General features: G+C 42.4%; 2 protein-coding genes across 5 annotated transcripts in view; one reads left to right on the plus strand and one right to left on the minus strand.

Annotated features, from left to right (window-relative positions):
- Nucleotides 1-3,736, plus strand: part of INSYN2A (inhibitory synaptic factor 2A) — a 61,220-nt gene extending 57,484 nt beyond the window's left edge. The window contains exon 4 of the mRNA XM_017858671.1: nt 1,150-3,736. Within this exon, the coding sequence (XP_017714160.1) occupies nt 1,150-1,333 (184 nt within the window). The 3' untranslated portion in view covers nt 1,334-3,736. The remainder of the gene's footprint in view (nt 1-1,149) is intronic.
- Nucleotides 1-19,671, minus strand: part of DOCK1 (dedicator of cytokinesis 1) — a 487,728-nt gene that overhangs the window by 316,704 nt on the left and 151,353 nt on the right. For all 4 annotated transcript variants that reach the window (XM_017858668.1, XM_017858667.1, XM_017858670.1 and 1 more), the window contains 2 exons: nt 13,502-13,629; nt 11,307-11,402 (listed from right to left, as the gene is read on the minus strand). In XM_017858668.1, the coding sequence (XP_017714157.1) occupies nt 11,307-11,402; nt 13,502-13,629 (224 nt within the window). The remainder of the gene's footprint in view (nt 1-11,306; nt 11,403-13,501; nt 13,630-19,671) is intronic.

The following is a 19,671-nucleotide window of genomic DNA, read 5'->3' on the forward strand; positions in this document are numbered from 1 at the left end:
AATATTATGAGCTCATGCATTATCATCAACGCTGAGCCTTTACTGAAATCTACTGACATTTAGTCTGGCATCCAGACCAGACATGGAAGGAGGACAGAACGGAATCCTCCCAAGGCCTGGCCCAGACCACAGAGGTCCCAAGGAGGGACAGGGCGAGCGGAAAGGGAAGCAAAGCTCCTCAATGCAGGGATCATCACAGAAAAATGATGCATGGACCAGAGGTCCTATCCCAATTGCCAACGGGACCTGTTAAGACTCAAAGTTAGAAGATCAAATGTGGTCCTTTGCAAAGGCATGGAGAAAAGAGAGGGCTCTAGACAAGCTGACAGCAATTTTCGGAGAAATGCTGTAAGAAATAACATAGTTCAAAAATCATCTTTCACACCATCTTCTAAGACAAACATTATCACTGCTGGCAAATGTGCTTCCACATTGGCTCTGTGCTTGCACGCCGTGGCTTGAGTGATGTGATTTTACTTTTGTGTTGTCTTTACTGAACACACCCCACACTTCTCCCAAATAAACTGTGGTTAGTAATGATGGAGTACCGTTCAATGGTGTTGACTCCATGAACACAGTTTTCCCCAGCGATGGGCACTATGGCCCTTATGAGATTTTCAGACAGATAAGCTTTTGCCAAGGAGAATGTCAGCCAAGGTCATTTCCTTCCAGAATTGTTTTAGGTGGGAGGATCAGAGAAATCTATTTCTCTGATCTTGTGACACACTGCACAGGAACAAACCTTGCGTGCACTTAGTATAGATATACGAAGGTGACCCCTGCCCACTCATACTTTTGGTTTTCTATTTCACTCCATGGAGTCCAGGTGAACAGACTGTGGACAAACGATGGGGTTATTCATATTTCACATTTTTCATTTCCACAAATACATACACCAACTGTGCACAGTAACACAATGTTAAAGATTCACCGAGAGAAGCAAGTAAGTTATTTTCCAAAGGAAGTGAGCCTACCTGAAATACTTCACGGCAGCACACAGCTGAAACATAGTATATCAAACTGCTATTATTAAACCATAAAATTACATTATAAACAAACACTGACCATGCCCAAATTTTGCTGTCACTAAGAGGGATCTTCATATGGAAAAGATCAAATGCTAAATTCTTCACTCTCTCTCTTTTCTAGTGTGGAGCTGGATTTTAAGCAGCAAGAAGACAAACTCCAGCCAGTTCTGAGAAAACTCCACCCTATTGAGGAAACTCAGGTCATACCTTCGCCTTACTCTCAGGAGACTTACTCCTCAACTCCCAAGCAAAAATCCAAAACTGAATCTAAAAAGCACGGAAGATGGAAACTCTGGTTCCTTTAACACTCACGGTGTCTGGAGTCTCGAGGCCATCTTTAGAACCCACTGGAGTTTAAGTCAATACTTTTCCAAAATGAATAGGATCGAGGGAACTGTGGTGCCCATTCAGGCACCTCCCACTTCTCGCCCTGCGTACCAAAAAGGCCTTTGTACCAACAGATAATTAACAGAATCAAGGTATTCCGTGTCACTCCTTGCCAGCTGTTCTTTGCAGTTCACTGATGTGGGATGTAAAATCTGAAATGAAACTTACATAGTCAAAGATGATAAGTAAAAATTTTCCCCCCACCCTGATCTGCAAGTAATACATTATCAACCTGCAAGACGGCAGGCTGTCGCCCTGTACACAGCTATAACTCATACTTATTTTCAAGCCTTGATTTTCTTTTTAATAATGAGAAGGAAAAGCAAGCCTTATGTTTGCGAAGGACTTCATTTTTATGTTTCATTTTGCAAATAAGCAGGGGGCGAGTGCCATCTTCAGCACATCAAATTCCGGAGAAAGCACAACTTTTTCAAGTGGTCGGAGACCATGAATAATCTCTAAAATGTGACTATATGTATATTTGCCTTCATGTGCTATAGCGCTAAGCCAAGTGACCACATCTCAGTGTCACATTGACACCTCAAAGTTAGCATCCTCTTCATCTCCAGACTTACGACATGTTTACTGCTCATTTTCCAAATGGCCAGCAACCAGGAGTCCCCCCAAAGTCAGGATATGCCTTTACTCGCTACAAGTAGACAGGGTCAGAGCTATCAGACACTAAGCTTTCTTAGATCTCATTTTTAATCTTTTGGTACCCAAAGGCCAAATGATACATTCTGGCAAGAATCTGAGAACACACATAGAGATACACGATGGATAATCCAACCACCAATGAATCACAGGCATTCCGTGCCATGGCAGACAGTGTTTTTGTGGATCAATCCTCTGAGAAACCGTTAGCCATGGTAAGTGCAGCCAGACATGATATACAATTCGTTATGCTCTGTATTAACGGCGGAAGACCTGACCATCTCAAAGAGAAATAGCGTGTTTAGTTTAGCTGCTACCAAGGGACAACGTCACCTACATTTAACCTATTAGTAAGTTGTACTAAACAACATACTTAGGGGAAAGCTGTGAATCAAATGTTTTTAGATATTTTTTAAATCAACAGTAACACTTAGAGTTCTCTCTTGATTACACATTGCAATGTAAATCTTAGTTCCTTTATTTTTTCACTCATTTCTTTGCACCTTGCAAGTATCTTTTTATAGAAATCAAATCCCCTAGTCTATTAATGCCTTTGTCTATCCATTTTTTTGATTTTCACAATAGGAAGTAGGGATCTCACTTTGCCTTTTTTTTTTGTACAACTTAAATTTTGAATAGTTTGTGAGCATACAGGAAAACCTAGTCTTGAGGTTTCAGTCCAGCAGTTTCACATCTAGCAGAGTGCTGACATGCACACCTCATCGATTAGATGCCAAACACAGAGTGGCTGACCTGGGTAAAAGGATCGCACCTGCTTTTATCAGATTGGAGCTACTTCTTGCCATGTATTTTCCTCCTGACTCAATAGCAAATCTGTTTTAGTTCTAAGTGTTTTGATTCTACAAGGACCTAGTGATCAGTAATGAGATCGGACCTTGAAAAAAAATGAAGAGTATATCATGTAAACATTCTTTGGGGACCACTCAAACAATACCGCAGTTGTATGCTTTAATTTAAAACACACACGTGCACACACACACATCTTTTGCAGAAACACTATATGAGGTTTGAATCCCTGAATATCAGTAAAAGGAAATGAGAAATATTTTTTGTGCAAGAACAATGAGGAAGTTGATCCTATAACATGAAGGAAGTGTAACTGTTTCATGTAAACATTTAAAAATGGGTTTCATGTTTTTTATACTGTTTTTAACTAAAGTTATAAAAATGTTTCCAACAAGTTCTCTGTCCTTATGTTTTAAGAATCCCAACTATCTCAGTAAATTGAAATAAGGGTATTAGCAGTTTTCTAATCAGTAATACAAATCTGTCTCAACACGAGGACATCCTAGTACATAGAATAATGTCACTGTTTCACCCAGTCTAGACCAAAAAGAAAACAAAATTAAAATGTTCAGAGTCAAAAAGGAACTTCTGAAGATAAACTAATTCCTCCCTAAAAATTAAAGTATGTTTAAAACGGAAAAAACTCTTGTCAAAATCATTTCATAGTTTAATTGCAACTCGTCACTGACAGATGGTGATTCTTCTCTTGGAAAGACTCAAGTAAAAATTCTGATACAAAAGCAAGGTAAAACGCACAGGGTTCCCTTATGTAGATGTACACATGGCATTGCATATAGAGATTAAATTATTATACTTGTCATTAAGTTCTTTATTAATTTTTAAATAAAAAATCAAAGATGTTTTATGTGGCTATTAAACTTATTTCATGGCCTCAAAAATTGGGGAAGATAAAAGTAATCTAAGAAAAGAATAATAAAGGAAGAATGTTTGGGCCGATAGGCATTTCATCGGTCTGCAGAAGACAAGAGCATCGTAAAGGCTGGGCCTGACCCACCAGCCAGAGTTGGCCTGGCCTGGGGAGGGGAGGGACTGACACATGCCCACCCATGCACCCTGGCATGGAGTTTGGCCACCAGAAGACATGGTGGCATTTTAGAATGCACACAGGCTCACAGCAGGAGGTGTCTGAGGTTTAATTTTTAAATAACCTCAGAAGAGACGGCTAAATACATTGAGTGTTGTCAGAGTAAGCTGTGGCATGTAAATCTTGCCTCCGTGGCCCAGGGAAGGTAGCTCCTCTCTAGATCTTCCATCGTGCACATCCCCAGCCTCAAGGGATCAGCGCCTTCTTCCTTTCTTCTTCCCCTCCCTAGTGGGAGATAGGCTGAGCGCCTGCCTCTCCTGCTGACACTAGCCTAATACTAACCCATCTGCACATGTGTCCTGGCGCTTGCCTCACCTGGACGGCCTAGGAGAGGAGAGGCCACGACCCTTTTTCCCAGTATCTGCAACCACGGAGTCCATGTGCAAGGGAGAAGGCACTGTAGACTGAGACTCAAGGCTCCTGCTACCATCACATGTTCTTCAGGGAGAAGAAGGGGGTTCCTTTTCTGACACATGCAGAAAGGGAAGGAAGGCCCAATGCACAGCCCAGAGCAGGCAGAGGGAGGGGTGTGTCTCATTCTATAATCATTTCTGAGCCAACTATTGGTGCTGCCTCAAAGGTCCTGTTCTACAGACACCCAGACACAATAAAGGGTGCCTACCACTCAGGTGCCCACCAGGCGCTCTACAAGTGTGCAACTCACTTCCAAGAAGCAGGAAGTCCTGTAGTCCTGCATCTGCTCCTTCGATCTCTGACCCACCAGCAGAAGACAAATGGGGAGAGGCTCAAAGCATGGGAAAACCTTGCTAGCTTGGAAACAACTTAGGCAGTTGGCAGAGTTTCCCAAGTACCCTGAGAGGCAGTTACTTATCTACAGCCACAGAGATCTGAGATGTGGCTGGACTATTGGGTGTAAATGGTGTCACAGTCATGGCCCAGCCTCAGGCAGACCAATTCCAACCTACAGTCACAAGGAGGATGACTTGCAACACTGTTTTCCTGGGAGACAACACGGGCATATCAGAACCAAGATACACAACCGTTAATTAAAACTGTGAAGACAGACCATCAAATAATGGCCTTTCCTAGAAGACAGCAAGAAAAGGAAGCAAGAAAGAGGCATGAACTCTTCTATGTCATGATGTTAGTAACACCATGGCCTGTTTAGAAAACCTGTCACTGGTGGACCCATTCCTTGGGAGCATTTTTATTAGCAAGTGAAAGCTGATGTGATTATGAATCAGGGCAGTTTTGCTGGAGCAGTGTCACCTAAAGATCAGAGCAGCTGCTTCCCACACCAGCACGTCTTCTTTGATCGATAGAAACTCTACCACTAGCATATCTGCATGCGCTGCATGTGCAGCCACTTTATTTACTGAAAGTAAACAACTCTGTGGTGCAAAGATCAGAAAGAACATCCATTTCATGAACTGGCATAAAGTCATCATGCTACAGTGGATCCTATACATTCTGGTCAATGACAAGGTCATTTTAAGTTGTGCAAAAATTAACTTAAGGCAGTCTGGTTTTGCAAATACCTTTGCAGTTTGGTATGAATATGTAAGGACTGCAGAGCATATTTCACCCATTCAATAATGTGGTTTTTACTTCTTCTGCAGTAAACCCATAGCTGGTAACCAACCTTGAAAAAATACCAGAGTCACAGGGATATAAAAAGAAACCTAAAACTGCTGTAGCTGCCCCAAAGGAAAATGAACTTATAAAACCATTGTTGCACACACACATTTTAGGATGATTTTCTAAAAGCAGGTAGGTTTATTAGCAAGCAGCACAATTATAGACATTTTTTATGATGATTATATACAAAAGCCAGACACCGTCTATTTGAAACACATTTTTTTTGTAAATGATTTTAAAATCATTTTTAAAACATATTCATACTTAAACTCTATTACAATGGACATCTCAAAATGAACGCTCATGCGTGGAGATATAACATCTTTGTGAAAATATTTGGTTACGGTCTTGGGAAAAAGGCACTATTCACTGGGAAGCCAATTCTATGATACCATTTTCCAAATGAAGGAGTATGTCAGGCCCTTATCAATCACCCAGGCTTAGAGAAAGCACCGGGTTTTCACCAGCAGCAAATTCCCCACCCAAGATGCAGTTGTCACTATGAAACACACCCTCCACCAGCCCATCAATGTCCCCCTGAGGGAGTGTTTAGAGTGGAAACAAAGTAACTTCCATCACTTGTGTCTAGGGAGTCAGGATGCTCCAGTGGTCACAAGAGTTAAGTGGAAAATCCAGGCAACATCTTCCCCTTCCCTAAGCCCACTTCTGTCAATGTTCAAAGGGAATTTTTCCTTAAAAGAAGCCCACATTTTCATATTAGTGAATTAGTAATTTCTAATCCCTTCGTGTGTATCCAGGCCACAGAAAAATCGTTAGAAGTCCATCTCACTCGACTACATTTTTAAAGGACCTAGTAACAGAATGTAAATCTGATCCTTTGAAAGAAGCAACAGCAGCTCCTATCACAGGAGACAGAAATGTAACTCATTTCACCAGCTCTCATCTCAGCCTAGAGTGCTTCTCACTCTAGGAAAAAACACACCCAATGGCTGGCCAGCCCACCTGCACAAAATACAAGAGCACCTATCCCAGCCGTGGTCACCTGCTCAGACCCGTGTGTGATGAGGAAAAATGCTGCTTAATGCTGAGGGCTTAGAAAGCTTCTTTTCAAAAAGGAATGCTAAAATAATAAATCCTGAAGTCTAACTTAATATAAAAGTAAGTATTTCACTCCATGTTTCTACCGCATCAGATTACATCAGAGTAAAGATAAAACGACCTTTTCGTTCTGTGGCAAGGTTATTGCAACGCTTCTGTCTCTGGGTATATGCTAAGTATTCACATGGTCTACAGTTCCATAACTGCCAAATGGAGTTGTTTCGGTTTTTTCTTAAGGATGTAATACTTGGGATCATAGCACATTATTATCCTAGGCACGAGATGCATTCCAATCACCCATTTCAAATATAATCAACTAAAGCAAACAATATACAACTGACTGCAAAGTCGAGTTTTTGTAAAATCCCACAGATACAGATAAAAGAAAAGCCTTATATTGCATATCCCAACTTATCTAATTAAGTGTGAAGTTCCCCAGTTTTCTATTCCTTACATAAATAGGGGGAAGCTGTCAGGGTATAATCACATTCCCAATTAATAACTTATTCCGATGGAAAGAGGCCGCATTTCTAGTACTGTTGACAACATCATGCAATAAATCATTCAGTATATCAATTTCAGAGTTCTTTTTAATCACTTTAATGTTAAAAAAACTCATTTTCAGTGATTACTTAGAATTTTTAAGCTGATTCATAGTTACATAATTTCTACTATATTTATGCAAAACTGAGTAACACATAAAGACTGGAATCTCTAAGGTATAATGGAACGGTACAGCCTACCCAAAACAGATCTATGAACTATTTTCTGCTTCTTTTCCACTCTAGAAGGTCCACTGATTAAGGTTTTTGTCCACTTTGTCAGGGATACTTTTTGCCTTGATCGTCCTCTAATCTAAATTCACAGAGCAACAACAATGACTTTAAAAAGTTAATGCACAAATCTACATTTGGTGCAAATTGGAAGAGCAAGGGCAGGCATCCTAAACAGGGTAGCATTTCACTCACACTGCTCTGTTGACTCCAGAGAGGGGGCTCGTGGCTGGCTGGGGATTACAAAGTCCCACTGTACAACTCGAATTTTCAGTGGCGAAGGCCCTTCTTGAAAACATCTTGATGTTGTCATCACTCATTAAATGATTATAGCTTATTCAGAATCTTTTTGAGAGTCCTTCCAAGACAGCTGCATTTTACAAAAGAAATTCCAAGGATTTTTTTAACTTCTTTACAGATCTTAGAGATGGTAGAATTGGGAGGAGTCCGTTTAAGACCCCTCTCGTCTTCCCACTTTGAGGCTTCTGTTTGGGAAGGTCAGGGCTGTGGAGGATGGTTCTGGAGGGTGGGTAGTTTGCTCTAACTCTTCCATTCCCGGACACTGCTTAGACCCCTATGCCAAATGCTTGATATCAATGTGGCTCCAGATAAGACCAAGCATGGGTCCTCGCTGTCACACCCCCTTCTTAGAACATGCAAGGCTTCTTCCTGAGGAACTCCTCAGGGTTCCTTAGAATACACGGGCTCTTCCAAGCTGGAGCATCCCAAGCCCTTCAGGAAATGGGCACCTAGCTTGTGGTCTGCCCTTTCCAGCAAGGAGATCCTAGAGCTGGACCATGGATACAACACGGTAGAAAATAGAAAGGTGCTTATTTCACTGAACAGCTGCCTCCCTAAGCAGGACAGGGATCTAGGAGCAGCTCAGTCCTTTCGATGACTTCTGAAGTGGACCATGGCCATCAGCATCGTGTGCCTGTGTCTTATAGAAGGGACTGACAGCATACACGGGAACCAAATCCAGGCTCGAAACAAGTGCTGCCATGCTAGCTGTGGGATCTTGAACTGTTTCTCATCTGTCTGCAGGGCACTGTGAGAATTACATGAGAATCTTCCTGTTCATTATATACTGCCTAGCACGTAAATGCACGCTCAGTGAAGAGGTGTCATTATTACTACCACAATATTACTACCATCATTATGCCTGAGATAAGAGAAATTTCTCAAAGACATCCTGGACAACCTGGTCTGTGAGGAGACACCATTCCCTGCAGGGTCTGTTCTACCCTTTGATGAAGCTGCAAGCACATCTTACAATCTCTCCACACTCCCAGCTTCCCATGAAACTTTATGAGCTTTTTCTCTGCCCTCTTCCCTCCAGTTTAACTGTTGGTCAATGGGCTACAAGCCAAGTGAACACACACCTAGCATAAAGACCCTAAATAAGGCTGGGCATGGTGGCTCATGCCTGCAATCCCAGCACTTTGGGAGGCTGAGGCAAGTGGAGCACTTGAGGGGAGTTCAAGACTAGCCTTGCTAACATGGTGAAACCCCATCTCTACTAAAAAATACAAAAATTTTCTGAGTTTGGTGGCGTGTACCTGTAATCCCAGCTACTAGGGAGTCTGAGGCACAAGAATCACTTGAACCCAGGAGACAGAGGTTGCAGTGAGTCAAGATTGCACCACTGTACTCCAGCCTGCGTGACAGAGCGAGACTCTTATTTTGGGAGGGGGAAAAAAAGACCCTAACTGGAGGCAGGATTGGGCCCCAACTAGACACAGGGCCACACCCCCAACCAGACACTGGACTGTGCCCCTCTGACCAGAGACAGGACCTCCTAATCAGAGAGAGGACCATGACTCACTAACCAGAGACAGTACCATGTTTCCCTAAGCACAGGCAGAATCATGCTCCCCAAAACAGAGACAAAACAGTATCATGAGACCACCTGCCTCCACTTCCACCCTCTCCCTCATCTGCCACCATCCCGGCATGCCATCATGTCACCCCCAGTCTCTCTAAGTACGCCCATCCCAAGAGGGTCTTGGCAGAACCACACGTGGTTCAAGTTCAAGCCACACACTGTTTGCCCTACATAACGCCCTTTCCAGTTCCATTCCTGAGACTGTGCAGACTGCACCTGCAGCACAACCCCAAGAAGACAGGAATGCCGGACCTCAGGGGTCAACGCCGGACCTCAGGGGTCAACAGGTGGGTCCTGGAGTCACCGCAAATCCTTCTCCATGGGCTCAGTGCCCATTCCATATTAATGTGTTCCAAATGTGTTTCAAGAGTATGAATAAGAATAATTATGATGGAGAATAAGAAAAGGCAGGCAAATTTACGTTTATGTAATAATGGAAAAGTCTACTGTAAATAAAGCCAATTTACATGGAAACATTTTATTTCCTGAGTCATACATGTTGTAACCCAAACTTAAAAAAGCACACTTTAAAAAGGAAAATCTGAACCTCACACGTGCTGAAGCCCTAAGACATGAACTGTTTTACTGGATGGAAACACACTAAGGCAGCATTTGTCCATCTGAGGGATCTGTCTGTGACTCACACAAAACGGAGTCCTCTGTGATGACACCAGACATAGAAATGCAAAGGACCCCAGTGCTCCGTTCGGACTATGCTGTCCAAGAAGACACACTTCACCTCCCTGTTCACATCCTAGACGTGCAGGACACATCTAGGAAAGACCAGGGTACCGCCTCTGATTTCAAGTGAAAACTCCAAAAGGACGTTTTCTCCTTTCATTTCAAGTTATTTTCTGGAAAGGATCTACCAAGGCGAGTTAAATGATAACGTGTACTAAATATTTTAAACATTATCCAGTCTATCTTTGATGGGCATTTGGGTTGGTTCCAACTCTTTGCTATTGTAAAGAGTGCTGCAATAAACACACGTGTACATGTGTCTGAATAAAGAAAATGTGGCATATATACACCATGGAATACTATGCAGCCATAAAAAAGAATGAGTTCATGTCCTTTGCAGGGACATGGATGAAGCTGGAAGCCATCATTCTCAGCAAACTGGACCAGAAAACCAAACACCACATGTTCTCACTCATAAGTGGGAGCTAAACAGTGAGAATACATGCACACAGGGAGGGGAACACACACAGGGGCCTGTTGGGGGTTGGTGGCCAATGGAGGGAGAGCATTAAGACAAATACCCGAGGCATGTGGGCCTTAAAACTTAGATGATGGGCTGAGAGGTGCAGCAAACCACTATAGCATATACATACCTACGTAACAAACCTGTATGTTCTGCACATGTATCCCAGAACTTAGAGTTAAAAAAAAAAGAGAGAAGAAAGTATAACCCCTTGAACCTCAAAAAGAAAAAAAAATTAAACGAGACCTACTCATGCATGTTTTGCTGAAGGAAAGAAACTGAAGGTAAGGGGTGGGGAGGACAGCAGTGAACCCTGGGTAAAGGCACCATGATCAGAAACTTGATGGACTGCCTAATTAGTAAAATATTCTGGAAAAAAATGAATAGGCTCCTGCCTAATTACTGTTTAAGAGAAACACCTACAATACATAAGTAGACAATAAAATAACTAAGGTGAAGTATCTCAGTTACTTTTTAGGGTCCTTCATAAAACTTTATTAATGGCACCTGAAATGTAAACACTATGGAGAAACTGCCAGAAGAATGAGGACTGAGCAGAAAATGCATGTCTTTTGCTAGAAGTAAGTAATGAGAAAACAAGAGCCAAACGTTTCTGTCTTTAAAGTTGGTTTGCTTACCCTTCAACTTTGACATTCCTTTTGGAAAATGAGGACATTTTATATACCAGGCTGTATCTCGACGGCTCACTACACTGCAATATAATAAGCTTATGTTCAAACAGCAGTTGGAGAAGGATGCTGTCAGTCCCAGTTAAATATCCAAGCGTATGTCACCAAGCACTTACAATGAGTTCGGAATCTCGTCCCATGGAAATGACGGTTCGGTTCACAGTCCGGAGAAGTTTCTCCATGATAATCTGGACGTGTCTCTGAGTTGGCCCCTGCGGAAGGACACACCAACAAACATGAACGCCAAACAGAAACATTAACACGCAAGCCCCAGTGGCTGCCATTGAATCCACTTACCCTGTAAAGAGTAAATCAATTATAACCCTTAATGAGATGAAAAATGGCCCTTGTCAAAGGCAAAAGCTCCCACAAAGAAAACTCAGGGGATTTTATTAATTATAGTCCATTAATGATAATTTGTTATATATATAATCATAGTAATTTAATTTAAGCAAACCTTAAAAATAAAAGAAAATCTGTTTAAACAATATAATGTTTATGATCCCTGATTAGCCCACCAATTAGTTTTCTAAAGATATTTGGCCATCTGTAAATGGAAGGCAGGCAGATAACAGTCCTAGATGGTTCTGCATGTCAAATGCAAATAACTTAAACAGTCACATAGGCTAGAATGTTTAAACAGCATTTAGCAAACTATCTAAACTTCACACTGCTGTGGCATTTTCTATCAGTAAAAATTGACTCTTTTATTAGTGTGGGATGCGATTGTTGATTCTTCTTCGTCAACTTTGAATCTGATTAAACACGTGCTCTAGGCCCTTCCCAGTGTCACCACCTCCTCTGCGAGCTTTGGCCAAACAAGCTCTTACACCAAGCTTTTCTCCAATAAAAACAGGGAAGAGCCAGAAATGGGATCACTGGAGGCTGGCCTTTGGGCGAAGGCTTCCAAAAAACCTCGCCAAAGGCAATGCTCCTGTAAGAGCTAAGGTTTCTAGCATCACTAAGAACAGATTTAATCCTATCTTTTTCTTCCAGATCACCAACCAGGCTCTGAGAGAATGAACCAGTGCTACAGGGGAGAGGGTGACCAGGTATGTGGGCATGGTGACTAGGAGGGATTTCCAAGGTCATGCAGGAAAGGGCCAGGGACAAGCCTCATCTACTTAAAAATCCTGGCTACTCTGTCCAGGGCTAAGGGCAAGGACAGACAAAGCCCTGCTTTCACCTTTTCAGGTACACCTGGAAAATCAATAGCATCACATGGGTGCTCAAACAGGTATGATATGTTGGGAGTGGAAGGCACAGGGTCCGACTTTTCCATATGTGCTGGCACAAACTTGCTTTTTATTTTTTCTTTCATTTTCTAGAGATGGAATCTCACTATGTTGCCCAGGCTGGTCTTAAACTCCTGGACTCAAGCGATCCTCCCAACTTGGCCTCCCAAAGCACTGGTGTTACAGGCATGAGTTACTGCGCTGGGCCAGCACCAACTTCCAATTTTTAAAAAAGTCCCTGAAAGAAGCATACAATTTACAAATGCAAAAGGAATAGGGTAGGCTGGGTGCGGTGGCTCACACTTGTAATCCCAGCACTATGGGAGGCCGAGGCAGGTGGATCACAAGGTCAGGAGTTTGAGACCAGCCTGGCCAACATAGTGAAACCCCGTATCTACTAAACATACAAAAAAATTAGCTGGGCGTGGTGGCAGGCGCCTGTAATCCCAGCTACTTGGGACGCTGAGGCAGGAGAATCGCTTGAACCTGGGAGGCAGAAGTTGTGGTGAGCTGAGATTGCGCCACTGCACTCCAGCCTAGGCAACAGTGTGAGATTCTGTCTCAAAAGAAGGAAAAAAGAAAAAAAAAAGGAATAGGGTAGAGCTACAAAAGCAAAGCACTGACCTATAGGGAGAGAGCCTCAGGGGACTCGGGGGAGGTAAAGAGCTGCTCTTCTCCTTACCATTTTCAGCATGCCTGGCTTTTTTTTTTTGACTTTGTGCATGTATTACTTTAATAAAAATAAGAAGAAAGAATGCAGGTAATTAGCCAACTTTAAGCATCAAAGCCTTTCTGTCTGACGTTAAGGATGAAAATTTAGGTCCTGAGAGGCATTTCGCTGAGAAGACACAGGAAATAAAAAATGATTTTCAATGCAGAAGGATAAATGTTATAATGTAATAATCATCATATATACATAAATAAAAATAATTTAAGGGTGCAACTCTACCGAGACAAAAAGAGAGGCTAGACCTTAAAATCAAGGCCATTCATTTATAAATGAATAAAGTTGTACTGCAAGGCAAATGGCAGGTTCAGACAAATGACAGGACGTCATGGACAGAGTCATCACTCACCACGTCCTTCCTGTACAGCACCTCCAGGATGTGGCTGAGCAGCTGACAGCAGGCCTCCAGGTCCTCCTGTCTCTCCAGATGGTACTTGAGCTGATCGGTCATCATGGGAAGCAGGATCTCTCTGCAGTCTACATAGGACACAGGGTTGCCAGTCAGTGTGAAACCCACCAAGACACAACTATGTTTGCTATAAGCTTGTCTGCCCTTTCAAGCAGTTTGCATTTACATTGTGCAATACGTGAAACTGACATCTGGAGGGGGTCAATTACTTGACTGTGAGAACGTCATGTCTGCTGTTATTGTAAATAATTCACACATAAACACACTTCCATGCATCTATGTGTGTATCCCAGGTAAATAGATAATAATTTGCAAACACACAAGATACATATAAACACACACACTTATGCACATAAATGCAGACACAAACACACATGGGTTTAACAAATTTTCTCTAACTATAAACTCACTAATTTACAACATTAAAAGAAATACTTCCTACAACACAAATTATTTGAATTGGCAGCTTTTTTCATCCATTCCAAGGTGAGTCAAAAAGTATGGTTTCCTTCTCCTGGGTAGAAGATGCCAATCTTGGAATGTGGCAATTTAAGGCACACAGAGTCCTCACTGAGGAGGAACAGGAAATGGAAACCAGGAGCAGAGGCCCCGCTATGGGAACCATGGCTATAAAATTAAGGGATGCCGTGGTGTAAGGATCAGAGGCAAAGCAGGTTTTGATTTCCATTTGTTCTTTCGATAGGAGCATAGGAAGGATGTTCAGAAAATAAAAGAGCAATAGGGAAACAGACACAAATATGATTAAAGGTGAAATGCAATTCCTAATTGTCTCTTCCCGTTGGGAAATCCAGCTTAACTGGAGCATCATCTAGTCTCCAGCATGGACTATCTGTTTACAACACCAGTTCTGTGTTTTGACGCTAGCCCAGCCATTCTTGTTTCCTTTAAATGCAGACCACATGAGGAGACAGCAGTGCTCTAAAACCTTAAATAGACTTAGCCGGTTTTCAGGATTTTATATTGTAAGACTTACAACATTAATGATACATTAAAACATGCTTTGCATTAATGTTTCTTTTGTGTAAGAACACTATAAGCATGCAACATTGGAATGGTTCTTCTGAGTACGCAGAGCACACTCAGAACTTTCCCACGAACTACACTACAATGAAGGACTAGGGTGCAGGCAGAGAGAAACAAAGATTGAGAAGAAACACAAACCCCTCTACTCCCCTGTCTCCAGCGGATAACATGTGGGTAGCCCCTGCCAAAGACTTCCCCAGTTCCAATTTTTATTGATTTCCCAGGAAAGGACTGATAGCAACACCATTTTTCCAAAAAGTTTTGTCCAATTAACATAGGAAAATGTGAATGTCCCTGCTGACTTCACAATGCCAGTAGTCAATACTTAGGCAGAAGTAATGCAGGACATGCTAAGTGCTGCACATCTTCTGGAAAGAGGCCATGTCAGCCTCGAAGGCTGTAGGTGTCTGGAATCCCTCAAGAGGTCAGCGAGGGAGAGCACAGTGCCAAGATGGGATGGGCTGGCCCTGTAGGCGACTGCCCGAGTGTTAGAGCCACCCGAGAACAAAGCCAGTCCAAGAGAAATGAACAAGAAAATGACCACAAGGGAGTGAATCCAGCGTGGAAACACTAATGCATGGGACCCACTATTTCCACAAACACCCCCAAATCTCAATGCCTTTCCTATAGAATCTACAAACTACATCCAGACTCTTGAGCTGCCGACCTTAACCACCACGCAGCATCCACCGTAGTGTTCAACTCTAAATGCTCTAGCCCAGCCGGCTGAAATGCTTCCTCAGCACACCCTTATCTGAGCCCAGCCCTGCCAGCACTCTTCCTCGTGGTGCCCACCGTGATATCTCCCAAATGAGTCCTCTTGCCCTTTGGCTGGAAATACATCACGCACTGTGCCAACCTCAACATGGGGAGAGCCCTGGGCCAACCCTGTCACTTGGTCATCCCTAGCACTGCCACCATTCTGGAAAACAAGCTGAATTTCCAAGAAACCTCAGAGGGAGTAGTTAGAACCACTAAGACCTCAGCAGGTAATGATAGCCCCTGACAATGTGACTAAGGGAAAAAATGACTACATAAGCTTAGAAGCCGACTTCCAAAGCAAGCTTAGCACAGACCAAAGAGAGGGAAAAGGTCTAATCGACCAGCCAGTACAGGCTGGAAGAAGGGTGTGTCCATAAGTGATTCCAGAAAATCAGAGGAACATAGCACTGGGCTCAGAGACAGCAGAGCTGGCCCTATAGACTCTGGTACCCAGATGTCCCGGCCTAAATTCATCCCTCACTGCACCATTTATCCATCATGCTGGGTAGGCAGTTGTGGTCTGTGCTGTTCTCAGAGCTAACTGAGTGTGCTGGTCTCATTTGTTAGAATTACTCTGGGGAGAAAGAGGAGGTGTCTGCCTGTTCATCTTTGGCTGGGAGATGCTATCAACCATCTTTGATTACCTGGTGGGAACGTTCACCATCCACCCCACCTGGAGGACTGCACTACCTTCATCTGTTTGCTATCCAGCCTCTCTTGAGGAGAAACAACAAAACTTTTAGAAATGTCACTGTCATTTTGTCCCATATAAAGACATTTCATTCACTAAGCCCCCAAGAAGATTTTTTTAAAAAAATGTTATAACCATCCTGATAGACGAAAATCCAACTACACCTCAGCCTTCATGACCCAGCCATCTATGGCCAGTCAGGATCAAGGTGGGAGGTGGGGCTATGTCTACTTTAACTGTCGGGACAAAATGAGATGACACTTGAGGGAGGACTTTGTAAAAAGTCATCCAACATGCCTCAGTGAGAGGTCTCCCCCAGCACCATCAGCATCAGAAAACTACACCCCTGACCCCAAAACAGAACCAGGTCACTGAGGAGGAGCAGGCTGGCAACCAGGCTTTCCCTAAAGGCCAAAGGTCACTCTGCCCATGCCAGGGATTTCAACCAGGCCTCCAGGCAGAGGGTCACACAGGTTGTGGCACCTTACAGTACCATCTGTCACCTGGTCCACAGCAACCCATCCCAAACCCCAAAGAAAGTCAACTCCCCAGAGCCACTCAGAGAGGCTGGGAGGACTGAAGCCGAAGGCAGCAAAGCCAAGGAGTGCACCTCCCTGGTGACCTGTGATCTGCAGGCCTCAGCACAGCCCCTGGTGGACCCAGGTACAGGCAGGCCTCCAATGCCCCGTTACAAGAACATCTGAAATACTGATTGCTTTAATTATCTGTTCCTCCTTACTGGGATGCAATCTCCACAAAAGCAGAAGCCTTCTTATTTTCCTTAAATGGCATATCCAAGCACATAAACCAAGGCCTGATGATAGTGGTAGTATGAGTGTGTGTGTCTTGGATTAACTTGCAATTACATGCATGTGGTATCAAACTAAAGTCTGCAGTTAAAAGCAGGTCTGCTGCTCCCAACCCTCAATAAATGGTAGCTGTTAATAGCAATAATACAAATATCATTATACAAAGTCAGCCTTTTCAACTAAAAATATACAAAGAAAACTAAAGCCGTATAGCTGTGCTATACAGTACAGTAGCCACTCAGCTGCCTTCCCTAAAAGCGAAAACATAAATTTCTTAAAACCTCATTTTTTAAGGGGCTTCTCTTATTCTGTATTTCTGTCTACAGATAGTAGGATTTTTCAAGAAGTGATGGGAGTACACGTTTTAAGTAACAGTAAGACTCTAGAATTTTATCTTAAGATAGCAAATCAGGAGCACTGAGGAACGTACACTACAAAGACAGACAGAGGAACAGATAGACAGACAGACATACACAGACATACACACACACACACACACACACATACACATACCCTACAATGACCTATTTTAAAGCATGAACAGCTGTCTCTGGCAGTCAAGGAAGGGGAATCTCCCGTCTTCCTATGGACTTCACACCTAAATGTCCCGCATACTCTTCTCATGGACGAAATGTCATTTCTACGGGTTTGGCACTGATAGTCCCATTAGTTCCAAAGCAGATGGCCTGGGAAGCCAACAAATAATCCACCAGGAGAAAAAAAAAAAAAAAAAAAAGGAGGGGGGATCTTATATTTTAAAAAAAAACACATCATCTTTTGAAAACTCTGGAATACTCAACCAGAAGTCCAGGAACCTGGGTTACTTTATGGGATTTGGGGAAAGCCTTTTAATCAGTTTACTCACACATATGAAGAAATAATGCAATCCCCCCTGCTGGCTCTTTGCTTTGTATCTTGGACAAGTTACTTAAAGTTACTGAAACTCTCTAGGTCTTAATTCTTCTTTTGTGCAAAACGGGGATGCTGTTGGTCATCTCCCAGATTGACCGTGAGAACTAAATGATACAATGCGTGTATTTAGCAAATATGAGCCTACAACAAACAGTGGTAACAGAAGGAATAGTATTATACAAAGTCAGCCTGTTCAACTAAAAGGACACAAAAGAAAACTAATACCTCAGAACTGTGATATCCAGCTCAGAAACCTCTGAGCATGTGAAATCTAATTAGTGCCATGGAGGAATGGAATTTTTAACATTATTTAATTGTAATTAACATAAACTTAAATGTAAAAAATGCTACTGGATTTACTTACTAGAAATCAATGTTTGAAACAATTGGGGTATGTGAATCTCATTTTTCAAAGGTAAATTATACTCAATGATGAAAATAAAGATCAAGTATCTGGTGAAAATTTCACATCCAAACTGAGATGTGCTGTACAGGTGTAAACAGAGACTTCACATGAAAAAAAGAACATAAAATATATATCATTAATAATATTTAGAGAGAATTCATGTTGCAGTGATGTTTTAGACAAAATACATTGTTAAAATTAATTTCATCAATTGCATCATTTTTTAAAATGTGGCAACTAGAATATTTTTAATTACATACATGGCTCACATTCTATTTCTGCTGGACAGCACAGTCTCAGAGTATGCTAGTAGGCAGATGTTAAGGACCTTGTATGTGACTTCTGATTGTTATGAACTGGCATTTATTGTAAGCAGAGTCACGGCCACAGCTCTCTCGTATCAGACACCCCATCACACATACATGACTCCAGGACTGTCAGTGCTGACTAAGGCTACGGTGACCTACAAGGAAGCTAGAATCAGCTAGCACAGCTGTCCTGGTTTCCTTTGCCACGCACAGAGCTATAAAGGTAGCCAGGTGGGCCCAGGCTCCATGCAAATCAGCTGTGAGGATCACACCAGTCACCCTTTCATGGCCCTTCCCCAGTGTGATCCACAATGATTGCAGATGGCAATAATTCAACATCTGTTCATCCTCAGTTGCAAGGGCCGAAGCCAGGATGATTAATGCTCTGGTAATGGGGACAGAGTAAAAAATATTAATCTTTATAAAAGGTATTCAACAAGCATTATCAGCTTATAAATGTCCAAGCAGAATATCCAACCATAACCCCATTACAGTTCTACATTAAAGCAAGATGCAAATACAAGAATGAATTTGTCCATTTAAAACATTCATTTTTATGAACACTGAGTAATGTACTTCTTAATTTTTCATTTGGTCACATTAAATAAATGATCCATAAAGTGCATTTAATAACCCTCTGAGTGTGACATAGAACTGAGATCCAGAATAACACTTTTCATGAGAATTAAACAGTAAGAACCATATACTTGGGGAGTGTTTGCTATTCATCTTGTATAGTCAATTGTCTTATTTTCCAACCATCTAAGAATCCTGGACCCACATGTTTCAACACGTCCAGGTGCTTTTCTCCCTCCATTCAAGTCTTCAAACAACAGAAATACAGAAGACGGTGCCGACACTGTAAGGAATCACAGAGCCAACTACTTAGCTCCACACTTCACAGATGTGGGAACTGGGAGCTGAGTGAAGGGACCTTCAGGATTGCACCCCTATGCACCATCAGAGTCAGAATTATTAGATGTCTGATTCCTCAGCTGGAGCTCCGCAGGGTAAAGGATCCATGTAGGAACACACATGGGTAAACCTGTATGATTCAGGCATTTTTACATAACAGATGCAAAGCAAATTTTTCAAGAATCATTTTAACCTAACAAGTCATGAAAGTTAGCAGTACCAGAGAACAAATGAACATCGAGTTACCCTTGGTAGGTCACTTT

The sequence above is a fragment of the Rhinopithecus bieti genome, unplaced genomic scaffold (assembly GCF_001698545.2).
Source record: "Rhinopithecus bieti isolate Rb0 unplaced genomic scaffold, ASM169854v2 scaffold_42745, whole genome shotgun sequence".
NCBI classification, from domain to species: Eukaryota; Metazoa; Chordata; class Mammalia; order Primates; family Cercopithecidae; genus Rhinopithecus; species Rhinopithecus bieti.